Source organism: Euwallacea fornicatus, chromosome 12 (assembly GCF_040115645.1).
Source record: "Euwallacea fornicatus isolate EFF26 chromosome 12, ASM4011564v1, whole genome shotgun sequence".
NCBI lineage: Eukaryota > Metazoa > Arthropoda > Insecta > Coleoptera > Curculionidae > Euwallacea > Euwallacea fornicatus.
In genome coordinates, this window is record NC_089552.1 from 273,483 (window position 1) to 290,730 (window position 17,248).

The 17,248-nt window shown below is 39.6% G+C and overlaps 1 protein-coding gene across 2 annotated transcripts; it reads right to left on the minus strand.

Moving 5' to 3' along the window:
* Nucleotides 1–295: 295 nt before the first annotated feature.
* Nucleotides 296–5,072, minus strand: Tango2 (transport and golgi organization 2). Of its 2 annotated transcripts, XM_066288377.1 has the most exons (6): nt 2,765–2,905; nt 2,532–2,706; nt 2,203–2,467; nt 1,698–1,916; nt 1,479–1,577; nt 296–1,090 (listed from the first exon to the last, which is right to left on the minus strand). In XM_066288377.1, the coding sequence occupies exons 3-6, from the start codon at nt 2,457–2,459 to the stop codon at nt 967–969; spliced, it is 699 nt and encodes a 232-aa protein (XP_066144474.1). In that variant the 5' UTR covers nt 2,460–2,467; nt 2,532–2,706; nt 2,765–2,905; the 3' UTR covers nt 296–966. The 2 variants fall into 2 exon arrangements, with proteins under 2 accessions (XP_066144474.1, XP_066144473.1); XM_066288376.1 differs by lacking the exons at nt 2,532–2,706; nt 2,765–2,905 and adding an exon at nt 4,510–5,072.
* Between the last annotated feature and the right edge of the window lie 12,176 nt (nt 5,073–17,248).

Genomic DNA, 17,248 nt, shown 5'->3' on the forward strand with positions numbered 1-17,248 from the left:
ATCGCAGTTGTCAGATTCACGTTTTGACCGTGACATATTGAAGGTCCACTCTACGGCCACTGCGGAACCAAGTCTCGTTGATATCGGAACACCCAATTTGCACTTATTTTTATGTAAACTTGTCGTGTGCGCCGCTGACTTTACGAAGATCAAATTTCGCGTTGAAGTCTACATCGCATGGGAAAAAATTTTATCTTTCCTTTTTCGAAATAGTGACATCCATGACAATTTTTTTCACATAATTCCTTAAGAACGTATTCCTCAAGGATTTATCGGATAGATTAAGATAAAACCATTTTTAAAATGTTTGAAAATTTAATTATTTAATAAGTTACAAGTTTATATATGTACAAAATAAAGTTCTGTAAACATAACAATTTTTTTTATATTCACCATAACACAATACTATCAATAATTTAAAGTTGGTGCTCAATTTTATAAGCAAACAAACAATCAGTCTACGATCTATTTGCTATTTTCAATTTCAATTGAAAAACTCAAGGTTTTAGAGCATCAAAATAAGCATTAAGTTAACCCACAACCTATAATCGAAAAAACTTCCATAAACACCAAAAAAAAAATTGTCCATGACTATGCAGTGTTGTTTACTATGCTAGCTAAACATACCATTTTTTGGGTCAAGTTACTTTAAGTAAATGAATTTTAGTTTCACTTAGAACGCGCAGAAGCAACCAACATTAGTTGGCCCTTTTTGAGTTATTCTATCAATTTTAATACAACACCTATCGTTGCCGCCTCTTGCCGACAATGGCCGTGGACAAACTGTGGTAATTTTAAAATATGAAATATTTACTTAATAATTATCAAACCCTATTTTTTCCTGAATGAAAATGCCTTTGTCACAGTCCGACACCAATTAACGTTTTAAATTGAAGTTTTTAAATTATGTTAAAATACCTAGATAAATTCGTACCTAATTGAACACAATATTTCAGTCTTAAAAAACTATAAATTTGATTTTATGACCGTGATTTTCCATTGCGGATTTTCTATGTCGATCGGCTCCACCATGGTCAACTCCGTGAACTCCAAATTCCAGTTTTTATCAATTAATATTATGGTATGGGTCCTGAAATATTTCCAGTCAACATGACGTTTTGTCACCAAAACGTATTTTTATTCACAAAGAAACGTGGTATGCGTCACTTAAGGAAAATGTCTGTTCGCCATTTGAACCAGAATCAAGGAATTCTACTCGTATTTTTTTTTTTTTGTATAACGAGCAACAGTGAACAGGCCGAAAGGCATGAAAAGTTATTTCGTATCGAAACATTTTTTTTTGTTTTATGCACCTGTACATATTTTCTAGATTTTGCGATAAAACTGATTTATTTCGGTTTGAGTTAAGAGCCTCCGACCTGCCCCGCCTGACAAATCTCATACACAACTTTTATTACTCTGTCGCAAGTTTTATGGTATTGATGTAAAAGCATTTTCGTTTAGTAAATTCCAATTACCTTGTTCCATATCCGGCTTGACCATATTCGACGAAGATTGAAGATAATTTTTCTAAGGCGGCTTCGTTTCTTTTGGCCAGCTCAACGTCCGGCAAATGTCTAGAAAAGAGTTTTGACATTTAAATTTTATGAAAGTGCGCTTAACTAAAATTTCATTTCACGACTGACCCCTAAAAGGAAACTCCATTGTTTCAACCAGTCCATTCGGGTTACACTTACTTAGTTTTGTCCTTTAACAGGGCCACCAGTTCGTCTTTTAGTTGCTCTTTTTCTAAACCTCTTTCGATGATTTCCTCAAAATTTGTTCTTCCGTTTAAAACTTTCATGTAAGGACTAGAGATGGCGCTATTTCCGAAACCCAGAGTATGTTTTCCGGTATACTCCGACTTTATTTGTGGAAAATTGCTGTTATGGTATATCTTGGTGGGGCCATCTTTACTAAAAATTAATAAAATGGACGAATCATTTTACCATTTCCTGATAAAGCCTTGTCCTTCATAATTCGTTTTGATCGCTAATTGCCATTTCAGAGGTAAGTAGCGAAAATGTTATTTCATGTCTAGAATTAACGCTTACATTATGTTTAGCAATTAGCCCTTGAATAAATTTAGTCAAATGACAGTGTAAAAGATAAGTTTAGTATATTCCTAATTTTGTTGTAACAAGAATTAAGGCAATTTTTCTTAATACAAAACTGTCTGAAAACAGGTGGAACAATGAGTACCTTAATTCAACTCCAATCAAGTTAAATCCATTGAAGACCAATCCTTGTTTTCTCAGGGCTTCCATATATTCCGGAAAATCATCCTTACTTTCCAAATAATTTACAATCAGTTCCCCTCTTCCCGTTGGGTTTTCGACTTTCTCGTGATTGGAAATATTGGTTAAACAACTGAAACAGTATTTGGATGATTTTCCGTTGTTAGGGTAACTTTTCTTTCCAAAACCCAACCACGTGCCGCCCTCCTTGCCGGGCTCCATGTCTCTACCTTACAGAAATAAAACTTTTATCAAACTTTAAGTTCGAGACGAGAAAATTTGCATTTGCAGCACCTAATGCTGACCAATATTTCTAATAAGAAATTTATTGCGTGTTACTTCACACTCGTCACGAATTTCATTACTTTGGGGATTTCCATTGTTATTCGATTGGCAGTAGACAAACATGCAAATGGTTACTTGCAACTCCCAATGCATAAATTTACATTTGCATACTTTATACACAGAACTAAAATTATCAGAAACATTTAGATGGCTTCAGTTTGCGTCGATTTATCTGTACCTACTTTACGAACTGTAATTTTACTCTTAAAACCAGAAAGCTTCGGAACTCCCATCTCACGCTCATCTAAATTACTTGAAGACATTTAAAATGGGAATTGGGGTGAGCCGGGCAACGGGAAAATCAGCCTGAACAATATGTTATTCAACTGTAAATGGGAAGTTCTTGTTAACGATAAGATATGTTCGATTAGATAAATATGTAAAAATGATTAAAGAGGTAGACGTATTGATTTCGCGTCGAAGCAAATGATATGAGGATTATTAACTGATCGAAAAACATGTTCTGACATCCCCGCAATGATCCCCGAGCTAACAAATAAATTATTTAATTTGGATCGTGCTATTTACTATTCAGGAAGCATTATGTTCTAAAATGATCACTCTCTAGCGTTTTGCGATGATGCGCTTTTCGTAAAGCGCTTCTAAAAAAATTCTCATCTATGCAACTGCACACTAAAAATAAAGTATTCATCTTCTGAGTGCGTAAGAATAATAATCAATAAATACCTCGATCTAGCTAACTACAGCAAAAATTGAGATAATACAACGCAAGAAACTAATTAGTCTCACGGTAGATAGATAGCATCACGGTGAAGTAGGTAGATGCATGGTTAACATAACATTTAGAGTTTGAGTTATCTTAGGAAAAACGAAAACTAAAAAGCAAAGTAGACTATTTTTAGTATTTATGTAAATAACAGCTCCTACAAGTTTTCAGATAAATCACTTGGTACAGTGCGCTCAAGAGACCCCCTATAAAACGAAATTATTTGTTAAGTTGACGTGAAACTGAAAAAATTATTTAACATGCGAACAAAACTGCCATATGGACAGCTTTCGTCATTATCGTTAACAAGATCGGCATAAGTTTTATCGAATTAAGTAATGTGGTGAATAGTTATGTATCTATAAAAACTTAAAAGCGGAATTCGAACTTCGTTTACAAGTACAGATTTGGTGCAATTTGAACAGTCTGGAAGCTTGACCATAGAAGTGTTTAGCCATTAGCTAATAAATTCATGAGCAAAGCAAGCTAAACTTCAAAGATGCATCAATAAGTCAATTTCGTACAGCAAAAACTTGTTCTAAACATCAAAAACGTGAATTTCGTAGACGTAATAACATTCATTATTGATATGATATGTGTGTGTTGATAATGGCAGGTTAAAGAACTTTGCACCACAATTGCAACCTGGGGGCTCAGGTGACTTTAACTTATACCACATATATTTGAGTTCATAAAATCCATGCATGTTCAAACTAGTCCTCAAACCTAATGTCTACGGTGCAAATCTACTGCCATTTAATGGCCAATTTCTCCATTTATATAAAACTATCTTTTTGGAAATGATTTCAAGAATATTGATACATTCATCCACTAAAAACAAACTTAGTCACGGTATAGGTAATACTACAGAGTTCCTAGAGTGGAAAAATTTAATTTTTGCTAACTTTACTAGAAATATAATTTTCTGCAAACCAAGAAATAAAGACAAGCATTAGCCGATTCCTTGTTAAGGTATGAAAATTATCTTCCAACGTTTAGACCAAATTCAAGATACAATTCATTCGATTCTTTCATAGCTAATCTGGGGACAAATTACACAATTAACGATGTGTTGCTACCACGCAATAAGCAAGGAGAGAACCATTCTTGCCGTTCCACAGCCACTCAAGTCAAATAGGTATATATAAATAGGGGCGACAGGTATAAGTAATAAGAATTTATTTATCATGTGAGACTTACCTGAAATGATTCCTGACTTGGGGCATTGAAAAGCAGCCTTTGCTGGTCTGCGATAATATTCATCTCGATTAGTGGCGACTATTAGTCTGTACTCGTTGTCCTTTGGATCTGGGTTAGTGTGTAAAAACAGTATGCACATTTTGACGAGATATCAAAAAGGCTTATTGGACCACTCAAAATGTAAACAAATAAAATTTTTATCAAAGCTGCCCCCTTTCCTTTGAAATTTGTCCTGAGTCTAATCGGTTAAATCTGGCACACTGAACTGTGTTGCTAAGTACAAGTGCTAAACTATTAGTATAAAATTCTGAGCAACGAAAATAATACCTTATCTATCACACTAAGTATTTGAGTGGGGATTAAGTTGCAACTAATGATTGCTACTTATATAAGAAAAAAAAATTGCTGACCAATCATAAACACGTTTGGAGGTTATTGCGAGGTCCTACTGGGTAATAACTAATCGAATCCAATCATCCTGTATTAATCAAAAATTAATAATTATTAAAATTTGTTTACCTTTTATTTTGACATTTAAATTGAGCCACGTGATACTGACGTTTACACCTGTCAAAAACATCTGATTGTTTGCCAAGCACTAGATATGGGCAAAATGTCGAGAATAACCGTTATAGTTACTCATACATACCAGTTACCGCTTCTTAACGTCAATTCTGCATGGTACGAATATACTATAAAATAATTGTATTTTCAAAATCGGTGTTGTTTGACGTATATGAATTGTTATAAATGGAGGCGGGAAAATATGGAGCCTAAAAAAAAACGTAAATTTGGTTTGTCGCTCTATTTTTGAAAATATTTCCTGCGCCATTAGGTTCAGTTCCCGAAGGCCAACAAGGCCAATGAGTGAGGATAGATGAAATTCATTTAGAGGAGAAGCTGAAAAGTCAGTTACCATCTCAGGTTTGATTGAGGATCGTTACCGTTGCCGCCCCGCATTAAAACGCATAATGCTTTAAGGGCTCAATAATTTCAAGTAGCTCTATACGAAAAGTTCCGAGAGATAATATATTTTTGCTACGAAAATTAAAATAGATTCCTCCTAAAATTCCTGTTAAAGCCAGTAAGGTGTTTTTTAATTAGTTTGTAAATTTCCAGATAACACAGCCATTTAGTTCATTAGCAGGAATAAAGCCAGACCGCGTCCGGAATCCGGAACATTCAAACGTGGCCAGAGGACTCGTGATAAAAGATAGCACGAGGCAAATGTAGTTTTAGATCTTACGACCGCATCTGGTCTTTATCTAAATAATGCCACATTGCCCGTTTTAATTGCTCGCCTTGGCGTTGTTTACCTATTGACAGGATAATGGGCTTGGCGCTGGGGTTGTGTAATTCCTAATTGGAGGTTTAGTTTAGGTGCCAATGGCGAGTTTTGCATGATGCGAAAAAGGTTAATGAGCTTCGAAAAACTAGGCCGTACGTGGGTTTTATGACTAATTATGGGCACGAACCCTACTCGAGTATGTATAAAAACGATCTTGAGTTACGCACTTTATTACATAGAGCACTAGCTACGTAACTGCAAATTTTGTCTCCCTCTCAACCGCTTTTGTCTGGCATACGGATCGGTAGACGCGGCGGCGTCACAGAACGACCAGCGAGATCGCCGGATCTGACGCTCCTCGATTAAAAATTTTCGTCATTTGATTTTTGTACATTTCTTGTATGTACTATTTGGAATTTTTTGCTTATGCTGAAAATAAATAAATGGGAAAGCGAATTCTTAGAGCGCGTGCAATTGAAAGAATTATCTAAATTAGGCACTGTTTACATTTTTGACGAAGGGCGTGTCAATACATTAAATTGGGGTCTTTCCCAAATGTCGACGTGAAAAGAAAACTTTCAAAGTGTCTGTTAAATTTCAACAGCATCCAAGCATAAAAAGTGACGCCTTAGAGCATAAATAACCGTGAAAAGGAGCGTGACAATTCGAGCGCAGTCGAAAAATTGATTTAACATATCCGAATTTGTTTCAACAAAATAGGGACAGGAGCAAAATAACATTTTTCTTAGTTCGTATCGATTTTGGACCGTTTAAGAAGAAGGGTGTGCGAGGCAGTTTGTATTTGATTTGAAAATAATATTTCAACAAATTGCCCTCGGCAGGGGGATATATCTTCTCGCATCAAGAAAAAGTTTTTAACGCACGTCGTTTACGGGTAAATTGATGCGGCGTAAGATTATATGCTGTTTCAGTCACGGAAATGAATTTGGCCCCGCATCAATAAAGGACAACGTCAGCGTCCGATTTTGACATTTGCCGAATTGTCGCGTCGACGTCGAAACGGCATATACAGTGTGGTCAGTCAACAGTGAGATGTGCGGTAACCGGAAGTGAAAAGTCGATAGTGCAGTAGAACGGCCGCAAGAATCTGAACGAACCGTAAGTGCCCTAAGCCCTTTCGGGAGGAGGCACGCCCCTCCCTTTCACGCGAATCGTCCCTGCTACATTTTCGAGTATTCCATTTATGGCTCAAGAAAAAATTCGCACTACTTAGGGTTACATGCGAGGAAAGAAATCGAAGTCTCCGGAATTCAAAACTTTATCGACTAATAATCACGTGAGGATGTTATTAAATTTACACAGAATTTTCATATATTAGAAATAGTCCCTCGTTGGTTCAGTACCACAATTCTCCGCTAAAAGCTTTTGAATATAAAATAAAATTATAATGGGTTTTACGAGTCAGAGCTGAATTTTCGTATAGGAGAAAGGAGATTATTCCAGTCTTAAGTTTTAGAGCCGTGGGAGACACTTTTAGAGTGAAATTGTGTACCAGTATTTTCGGGGTAATATGGGCATAATAAATGTATTATTAATATTCTCGAGAAGGGCGTGAAATGCTTTATCAATTTGAAGTCTAGCTAAACGGGCGGATTTACCGATGTCCTTGATCGGCAGCCGGTCCTTTGATCTACAGGGTGACCGCCTAATATCTGGAAAACTGATTTCACGGTCAATCCCGTTACTTTTCTGTGGAAAGGAACAGGTGACATTTACTTGAAATACCTTTCAAGTTAACAGATCCACCCTCTTACACACACACACAGACAATTTTCCAACTAACCTGAACTAACCCGAACGCTGAGTTTGGAATATTGCAAGCGATGGAAATGTGGCAGAAAAACCGTTTAAGGCATCGGATTTCCACACGTCTTATTTTGGTTAAAAGGAGCCCTGACTCCCGTGTAAATTTGCAAAAATACCTTCCTACACATATAACTAGGAGAAGCAAATAGGAACTTCTCCAAACAAAATCCTTATCTAGTCATCTTTACCTGAAAGTTTTATTCAAATGTTCGAACAGAGCCCCCAATGAAAGCTACCTTGACGCTAAAACGGCACGTTAGTGACTTGGCCCTCAGGTAAATTCAAAAATAGTCCGAGTTTGCCCTGAGGGTTGTAAATAGATTGCGACGAACCGAACGCAACAATGTTTCCAATCTATTGTTTACTTCATCGTTGGTACTAACAATACGAAAGCACTACGGGAAATAAAAGTTATTAACTGAATTTCTGAGAAAATTGGAAGAAAAACGACTGTTATAATCATCTCTTTAATTGTTTAATTGCCAATTAAATGCTTCGTTATAGCGTAACGATATAGTTACGCCTTTTTAAACACTTATAACGTAAGTTTAATCTTGCGCATTTAGAAGTTCTTAGATCTCTTAAAGTTCTCAGATAATTTCAAATTAAAAGTTAATTTTGAAAATTAAATTAAGAAGTTGTACGTAAACGAGGTTTATCTGAAACTGAGAAAGCTCGATAGTATATTATTCGAAGCGTGCCTTCAGAATGTTGGTATTAGCGATCCTCCACTCCCCGAACACCCTTTTCTAAGCTTACAGGGTGTGTCAATAACTTGCACTTGGAATATAAATGAAACCTTCCGAAAATATGGAGGATGATTTTCACTTAATATACGTTAACGCGAAATACTCTCGTGCGTTCTTCAAGGGGCGACGTTCAAAAACATTTTTTCACGTAGATCTTACGGGCACGTGCTACCCGATTAGATCTCGAGTGTAACATATTCTCAGCTTCTGCCAATTTCCGCGATCTCCGAACTAGAACCGCCCTTATTCCAATTATTACACTATTATTATGGAAACGCGGTTCACCTCTTCCAATATTCACCACACGCCATTGCAAACCTGTAACATTCGGTGAAATCGAATCTCATTTACAGGTCTGCCTTAGGATGTATTAAAAGTAAGCATTAGACCTTTCAGTCTAGCCCGCAGTCCATTTAATCGTATCGATATTTTAAGCCTTTGTCTTTGTCTGGGGGTTGCGGATGTAGGCGCATGTCGAATGCTTTGCGCTTCGAAAACTGAAGTATCACTTCCAGCTGACCAAAGACAGCTTTGATATGATTTAAATCGGTGTGTGACAAAGCGGCATAGTCATTTTCTTTTGCTTGGTACCCCAGTCGGGACCCCGAACCGTTGTCGTTTTGCCTGATCGACCGAAACGCTCGGCTAAGCGTCCGGGGTGATTCGAAAAAATGTCAAGGCCGATACGAGATAGAAACGCAGTATTCGTTTCGTTTGCGGCGGGACACCCTGTACAACAATAGTTTCCGCTCTTTTCGAGCCTCATTGGAACAGTCTCTCCGGGGAAATACACCTGATGATCCCCGATAAGTTACTGTCCCGTGCTCGGCCTGAGTACCGCATCAGCCCCATATATCTTTTTCCAGGTGTTTCATCTTTTTGGGAGAACTAGGAGATGTTCTGGTTCGGTACGTGCCTTGCACGTACCCCCATACACTTTTTCAGCATTCTTCGAATGAGCAGTAAATGAGGCTGCAAAATATTGAGGTTCGGCGTCGCAATTAAAGCTACCTTTGATGATTTAATGCGTGAAGGGAGCGAACGCGTTCGGTAATCGCGGAATCGCGATTATCAACGACCCATTAACGTACGCATTGGTTACGACGTTTTAAAAGTGGCAAAAATCGTAAATGTTCAGTTTTCGGAATTAAAAAGTTGCCATTCCCTCAGACCTGGCGATCACGAGCGGCAGCTCCGTGACATATTCATCGGTGCAGGTTCAAAAATTCCCAAACCCTCGTACGAGAGACATCCACGAGCGCCACAGAGACACCGATGCATGGCGATCTCTGGATCCATAAATTTATTTATCTGGAAAGATACGGTCCACGTTAGAACTTTAATTAGGCCAGTTTGGAGGCGGAATTTCGAAATTTTCTAAATTCTGCCCATCGGTCCAGTGGACTCGCATGGGTCTCGTATTGATCGTGGACGTCCGAGGTGCGTTCGCGGACCCTTGGGAAGGCACTTTTTTCGAACCGTTATTTTCGGTACCGAAAAAATCGCAAAAATTGAGGGCCGAAACGACGCCGCGTCTCGGAATTTTACGAGATATGCGCAAGCGCCTCGCGACGCCTTGCAGAGCTCGTCGAGACGATAAATTCGCGATATTCTTCAGGTAATCGCTCTGGCGTTACTCAAACCCGCTCGAACCTGCGCGTGCTGAAAAGCATTGCGCATTTGCGAATAAAATGGCAAATTTAACGCAGTTTTTAGTAAACATTACAAAATAAACTTTCGCAGACGTTTAGTCAGCTGCACGTTAAATCCCATATTTACGCATTGTAGGTTTAGGTGCAATTTTCATTAAAGGCAATCAGGTTTGGTCTTGTTGTAAAGACCGCCTCACGTTTACGCAAATTGAATTCTCTCTCAATTTCCGGGGTGTAATTTAATAGAATAATATAAGATAATGCTAAATATGAACTTAACGAGCTGCCTTACCTACGCGATAATTGCGAGTCGATCTTCTCGCATGCTCTTCTTCGAACTCTTCCCTCTTCGAAGTGCAGCCGATGCGGAGGAAAACTTCCTGGTTTTGAACGAAATAGAACCCACCGGACGCGTTCCCGAACGAGGACCCTCGATGACCCTTCGGTCAGGGCCGATTCGGGCCGGACCAACTGTGGCTGACCGTAGAACGATAGTGAACGGCGAATTAGAAAAATTCAGTGAGCACAGTGATGTATGTGTCAGATTTACCCGCGGCTGAGTGGCCACGTAATTTTCCACACATAAATACGAGGGTAATGTGGTTCTCGTGTAAGTGGAAAAAGTGAGAAAATTCGCATTATTCAGTTTATTAATGACACTCTTGTGGGGATAAATCATATGGGATTTTTCTGCGTTCGGCTCCGGCTCTGCGAATTAGTCCGTCCCTGACGTTGTTGGTTCTCATAAATAAACCTAATAGTGTCGCGACAATTATTTTATATAGCTTAAATTGCCCTTTATTGTCAAACTATAGACATGATTCCAACACTTATCGTTTCAGCGGAAATAAAAGGCAGCAATTAAAGTGCGGGGCCGCAAATAACGTCACACTGGAAGATGAATGTCGCACTAAGCCCAGAACAAAAACCGAATGAAATACAGAAGAAAATAAACGAGATGAGGGTTTTTGTTTCGGTTTAATGTGGGGAGCCAAAAGTTGGAAGCTAGAATAAGCAATACACAGGGATTCGTTGATTTTTTTGAGAGGATCTCGGATTATTATTAATGGCCCTAAAGGGCGGGCACTAATAAAACTTTCATTTGTCATATTAGGTCCGCGATGAGAACTTACAGTTTTTGTCGCGTTTCCGATAAACTGAGTCAAGTTCCAAAGTTTTTGGACGTCGATGCGATACATCATACCGTATAGCTCCGCGAACGTAATTCGACAATTGCGAACTCACATCAAGTTTTCATTAATCAACGGCCCATAAGAGCGCGAAAATTGAAATATGACGCAGATATTTCTTCCCTGAATATGTTCCTTAAATTAACTGGGGGCCGAGTGACGGCCCGCTTTCAAGTTTTTCAATTTGGGCTCAGCTCTGTTTACTTTAAAATGTCCTTCAAGGAAAATAAAGAACGCGAAATTAAGGAATGTTTATCTTTGCACCTTTTTCCGCTCCATTTGTACAAGGCTTTTTGCTCAATCATTAAATAAGTGACATTATATTCGGTATCACGTCCTTTGAAGAAGTTCGTTAGCAGGAAAAAACGTTGTAAGAAAATACCTCATTATGGACAAGAAAAAGTTATTTACCCTTTTTTTAAGTCCGATTTAAGGCTATTCAGCGGGGGAAAAACACGTTTTAGAAAAGAGTAAATGCTGCATAAATTGTTAAAACAGTGGCAAGCAAAATTCCGAATGCCCGAGCAAGGGATGTAAAAGTTCTTTTCGCATTTGCAATTATCACAAACTCATTTGTGCAGGGGCATTAAGACCGGGACGTCTACGTCGTCCCACCTGATTTCTCGGTTTTTGTGACGGAGAACTTCCGCGCGGTGCGGGATGCGTAAACTCTCCGTTCGCGCATAATAAGCTTGTTACGACCCTCGTCCTAAGCTAGAGCGTTTGTCCGTCGACCCGCCCTCGTGCGATTGGAGGACATTACCGAACGAGGCGAAAGCGACCGTGGCCGGTGTCCCAGTGACAGAAACTGCCATTTCCGTCACTCGCTGGATAACGCACTCCTCGGCAAGGTCACCGATCGATCCCCAGTTGGCATTAAAAATTATTAATTTAATTAAAAATATAAACCAGCTTTTTCAAGACTTTTAAGAATCTAAAGCCTCGCAGACGTCCTTTAATGAAAACTTTAAACGAAAAATAAGATCAGTAATTTCCAAGTTTTGAAGTAGAAAGGGAAACGTCAGAACTTTGTTTGAAATAAAAAACCTGTTTAGCTTACGGCAGTTTTAATTTTTCTCTTTTAAACTAAGCGAAATGTTTATCGCACTCAACTCTCCTTGGCGAACGAAGATGATGACGATGATGTTTTCCATCACATAATTTACTGTTGCCTGCGCGAAATTGAGAATTTACAAAGGCATTGGAGGGGCCTTCGAACGAGTTCCACTTTTTTCGAAATCGCAGAGCGAGGGACGGAACTGACGTTCGACGTGCGTGCGGTGGAGCGATCGTCGCGCGGGTGCGCGTGGCGCACGCCAATAATCAATCGGATCGACGCAAGGCAGTCACGTTTACGCACACGTGCTCGTAAAACAATCCGGCGCCTAACACGTGCGAAGCGCCCTTACCGCACTGTGACGCTCACAGAAGGCGAGTGAAGTGTTTTCACGTGTTTTTTTTTTTTTTGGTACTTAAAAAGGTGACGTCGAACTAGGTGGATTTGTATCCGTTTCAGGTCATCGAGGGGCGCTCAATGGCTGGACGGGAGCGGGCATTTCCCAGGCCCCTTCCCTTGTGATAACATTACGTGACGTACCAGTTCTAACGTGGCGAAGGTAGGCGGCAGCCCGCATTTTCGTTATATCACTTCACAATAAATCGAACCCTTAGGTGTCATATGGTACAGTAATATTGAAAATTGGGATTAGATGCCTAAATAACGAATATATTTTCTCCTCGTAAAAGGAAATTGAAAAACTTTTTCCTTTTGCACTGATCACCGACCAACGTGGCGTAAAATTTATCGCTCAACTTACGGAAAAATTTACGCCGTTAATTACGCAAGACGTTATTTTCGTGTCGAATCAATTAAATTATCGGAGAGAGGGTTCGTGCCAAAAAGAACATTCAAACAACGAAACCGAGCACCGCTCTTCCGAGCATTGATTACAGAGAAAAATAATTTTAATTTAAAGCTCAAGCCAGATTAAACAAACCTTATTTATGTTCGCTAGTTGAGTAAAGATTCCCTAAGCTAGGAGTTTTATATTAAATCTCGTTCAACGTGTCTGAAAAAGTTTTGTTTGCGAAACAACACAATTCCAGTTTCGAAATGAATATTTGAGATTTCGTCGCTTTCCACAGTCATTAAATTTTGCATGGAATACGAGAAACGGTATTGAATTCTACGTCGCGTACCTGCAGTATGGCAAATGAAATTGGCGATATTAAAAGCTCACTTTTGAAGTACGGAATTTACTGAGAGATCAGAAGTTTATTCGCTCATTTGGTTTACAGCGAAGGTGCGTGTCTGCCGTTTGTCTGCAGTCTTCCCTTTACGGCGTCGAGGCGCTGCAGATCTCGGCCTCAAATTGCCTCCTCAGGCGAGAGCGGAGGACGGTTTTTCTTCCTTTCAAAGTTGACGCGGTCCGGTGCCGAGTCGAATTTGTTCGCGAACAACAGGCGATCCGCGCGAGAAAACTAACGTTCGCGGTGCGTGCGTCCTCAAACTAAAGGAATATCGCATTTTCCGAATTGAAAGACTGAAAATGTCTGACGCCTCGGAGAGGTTGTGCCAGTATTTCTTCTCCCGCTTTCCCTCGATTTCTTTATGACGCCTCGCAGTTCCAGGTTTCGGCACCAAATCACCTCGTCAGGACAGCGTCGGGAAGTTTTTATTGCTTTTTTTTCCCAGTTTCTGGGTCGTAGCGCCAAGTCAAATTGGTTCATTAAAGAGAGAAAAACGATTTTTTTTACACAGTGGTCCGCGCCAGGAGAGAGACGCACGGCGTAGTTTGCGCCAGTGTTTTCGGGAACGCACCGATCGAAATTCGGATTTTCGCCGTGAAACCCTTCACTCCACATCTGTAAATCACTTAATGAAGTTGGGAGTCTATTTAGCCGTATTTCAGCAAATAATAATTAATGAAAGTAAGTTGATGAATTTTTGTTGAAAGTGTCTCGGTGATGGACGACCATGAAGCTTCCTGGGGGGTCTGATGGGGACAGCTGGCGACGAGCATCCTTAGTAAAACAGACAGGCGATTGCGGAATCCAATTTTCTCACGGGAACAGGTGTCGGGTTCGTCGTTTTCTGCTCGAACATAAATTGATATTGCGGGTTTGCGAGTTGCCTCTGTAATATTTCAAATGTACTGGAAAGAATGTTTCCAATACTCGAAGTGTAAGGTGAATTGATGAATCGTATATTTACGCTTTTACTTTGACAGTCGTAAATTTGGCTGCATTCACTTCCCTCGTCCGAATTACCGCACTTTATTATTTTACGGACGAAAATTTTCACAGCGAAGTCATCGCCGACGAGCACTAGCATGCTAGCGGACGATCGAAATGCCCCGCGAGGCAATAAAAAAAAAATAAATAAATAAAGGGTGAAACGAAATCAATAAAATCGTTCGTTGCGGACCCACCCAGAAGAAGAGAAGCTTTGTAAAGGGTAAATTTGCTGAGGCACGGACCGGCCGATAAAATCCATTAACACCTGCCGGTCACCCACCGTCAAAGGACTGCACTGCCGCATTCAATCCTCCGCATTATTTTAGTATTCGGTAATGAGCCAGAGGAGCTAAGTTCGCTTTTTATTTTCAACTCAAACACCGCTAAAATCTCTTCTGAAACTTTTGATAATGTAAGTTATAAAAGAAAATAAAAGCCCTCCAAAAGAGAAACCCTTCTTTGTAACTCATCCGGCCCGCTAAAGCTTTTTCCAACGAATGTTTTATGATAATTCCTGCCGAGAAAACGGTAGAAACTTGAGTCTGAAGAGTGTGTAAATTCATTGGATGCGAATTTTATAACGTTTCAAGTTTTAGTTTAATTTTATGCAGTCTACAAAGTTCCTGGTTTTTAAACAGGATTATCGAAGGACATCGCTGCTCTGCAATTCTTAAGGATGGCGCGAAACTCCTTCCGGACGTCTCTCGCCGCGACGACGGTCTCGGCTCCTTCGCCGAGCACTTTTTCAAATCAACGTTCGGCTAACCCCATCAACACTCCGTATATGGAATAGGTTCACGTGTACACAGACACAAACAAAGCGAAAATAAATTGGTTCTCGATGGAACAAACATTAACTTTCAATATTCGGTCGAAAAATGGGCATATATTTGCGGCGTTGACATGCATTGATGAAGCCACCAGGGAAAACTGCTCATCATACATTGGCATATGAATCGATAACTCAAAATAATGTGATTTCCGTATTCGGGTACATGATGCAATGTTGTAGCGAAACCGAACGTTCATTTATCTTTGGGATAGCTCTGCGGGTTGCTGCGATTCAATTACATATGGTATTATTTTGAGAACGGGGAGTAAAATTAACGTGAATAACCCAGTGATTATTCACTCTGATGGTCCTTCGCCTCGAGGAGCGGTCCTCGGCTCAACCGTCGTTTCAGGGTGCGCGTTGCCTACCGAGGGGCCGCCTAGGTTGGTGGTTTAGCTGGTCGAAAGCGGTCCAACCTAAAAACTCCCGGACCGAAGCTCGGTTGGACACTCAAAACTATCCTTAATGAGTATCGCATCCGCTTCGGTAAAAAGAGGCGAGAAGTGGCCGTAGATCAAAACGCCCTCTAATTGTAATGCGGTTAAGAAAATTATCACCAACTAGTCTCGAACGACTTATGAACGGTTATAAATATGCAAATGTATACGAAAAGGATGCCCTTACTTTGGCCAATAAAATAGAACCATCCTTGGCAAAGTTCTCCATAAATAACCTCTGTGTAAGATGCACGTATGATAAATGGCTTTTAGGTGTTTTAGATGGGAATTATTTTCGCAACTAGTGCTTGCAACAACTAACCGCAACTCCAGATATCCAACAGATTCGATTAATGTAACTTTAGCAAATTTGTTATACAGCAAAATTGCAGGATAATTAGTTTGTAGTGACGCTTATACAAGATACAGTCATATTTCATATGGAACTGTTGTACAGAGTTAGTTTGATAATAAATCGTTCTTAAATTGTTTTATGTCGTGTTGAGTAATAAATGCAATGGCAGTATTAGCGTTGTTCATCCGTCATATGCAGATTTTTATTATAACGATTTGGCGATTTAAATATCGCAGTCAAGAGAGTCGTTTAAAACGGTTTTCGGTCTGGACGGGTCCGTTCGTTCCACGCAATAATCGAATTGCAGATTTACAGGTATTCGATGTAAATAACGATATAAATAATGATATAAATAATGATGTAAATGATGATTTAAATAATTCCGATCGTCGACCTCCCCTTTCCATTTTTAATTGTTAGGCCCAATTTGCGAAACGTGAAATCTCTCGACATACATATTTCACAGCGAACCGGACACGGTTCATTACACTTGAATTTTGCCCTTTCGATGTTTTTACGCTTTCGCAGCAAGTCCAGGCCTTAATTGTCATTAACATTATGCAACGATCGATTCGGAGCACCTAAAACGAACCGAAAGAGATATTGCCGAATACCGACATAATCGCTTTGAACGTCCGCAGCAGACAGCAGAGCGTCACTGGAACCGAAGTTGGGGCCGTACTCGAGGCATTTTTATAGATAAAATTATTGAATGCCGGCACGGGAAGTGGTTTGCGTTCGTTCGCAGCAACAAGCCGACGTTGATCCCTTATTATCGCGTCGGAAAGTCGAGTGTTCCCGCGCAACTTCAAAGGGTTCAATCCTAAAGTGGCGGGAAATGACAAATGAGCAGAAAATCGCCATCGAGAGCATTGGGGACGCATTAAAAATTCAAAAATTCATAACTGCACATGCCATAAAAATTTTTTAATTGCATCCCGCTCGTGCAACTGCGGCAAAAGTTGCAATGTCTACATTATTCGGATGCATCTAAAATGAACAAATATTTGCTCCATTATAAAGTTAATGCAAGCCTAGAGGAATATAACAGGGAAAATTAGACCCATTACTGAATAGAAGAAAGTAAACGAGTGGATCATATCATTTTGGTTTATGTGAGATTTAAATTAAGTCGTTTGCACATCGACGGTTTCTAACTATTGACACTTTTA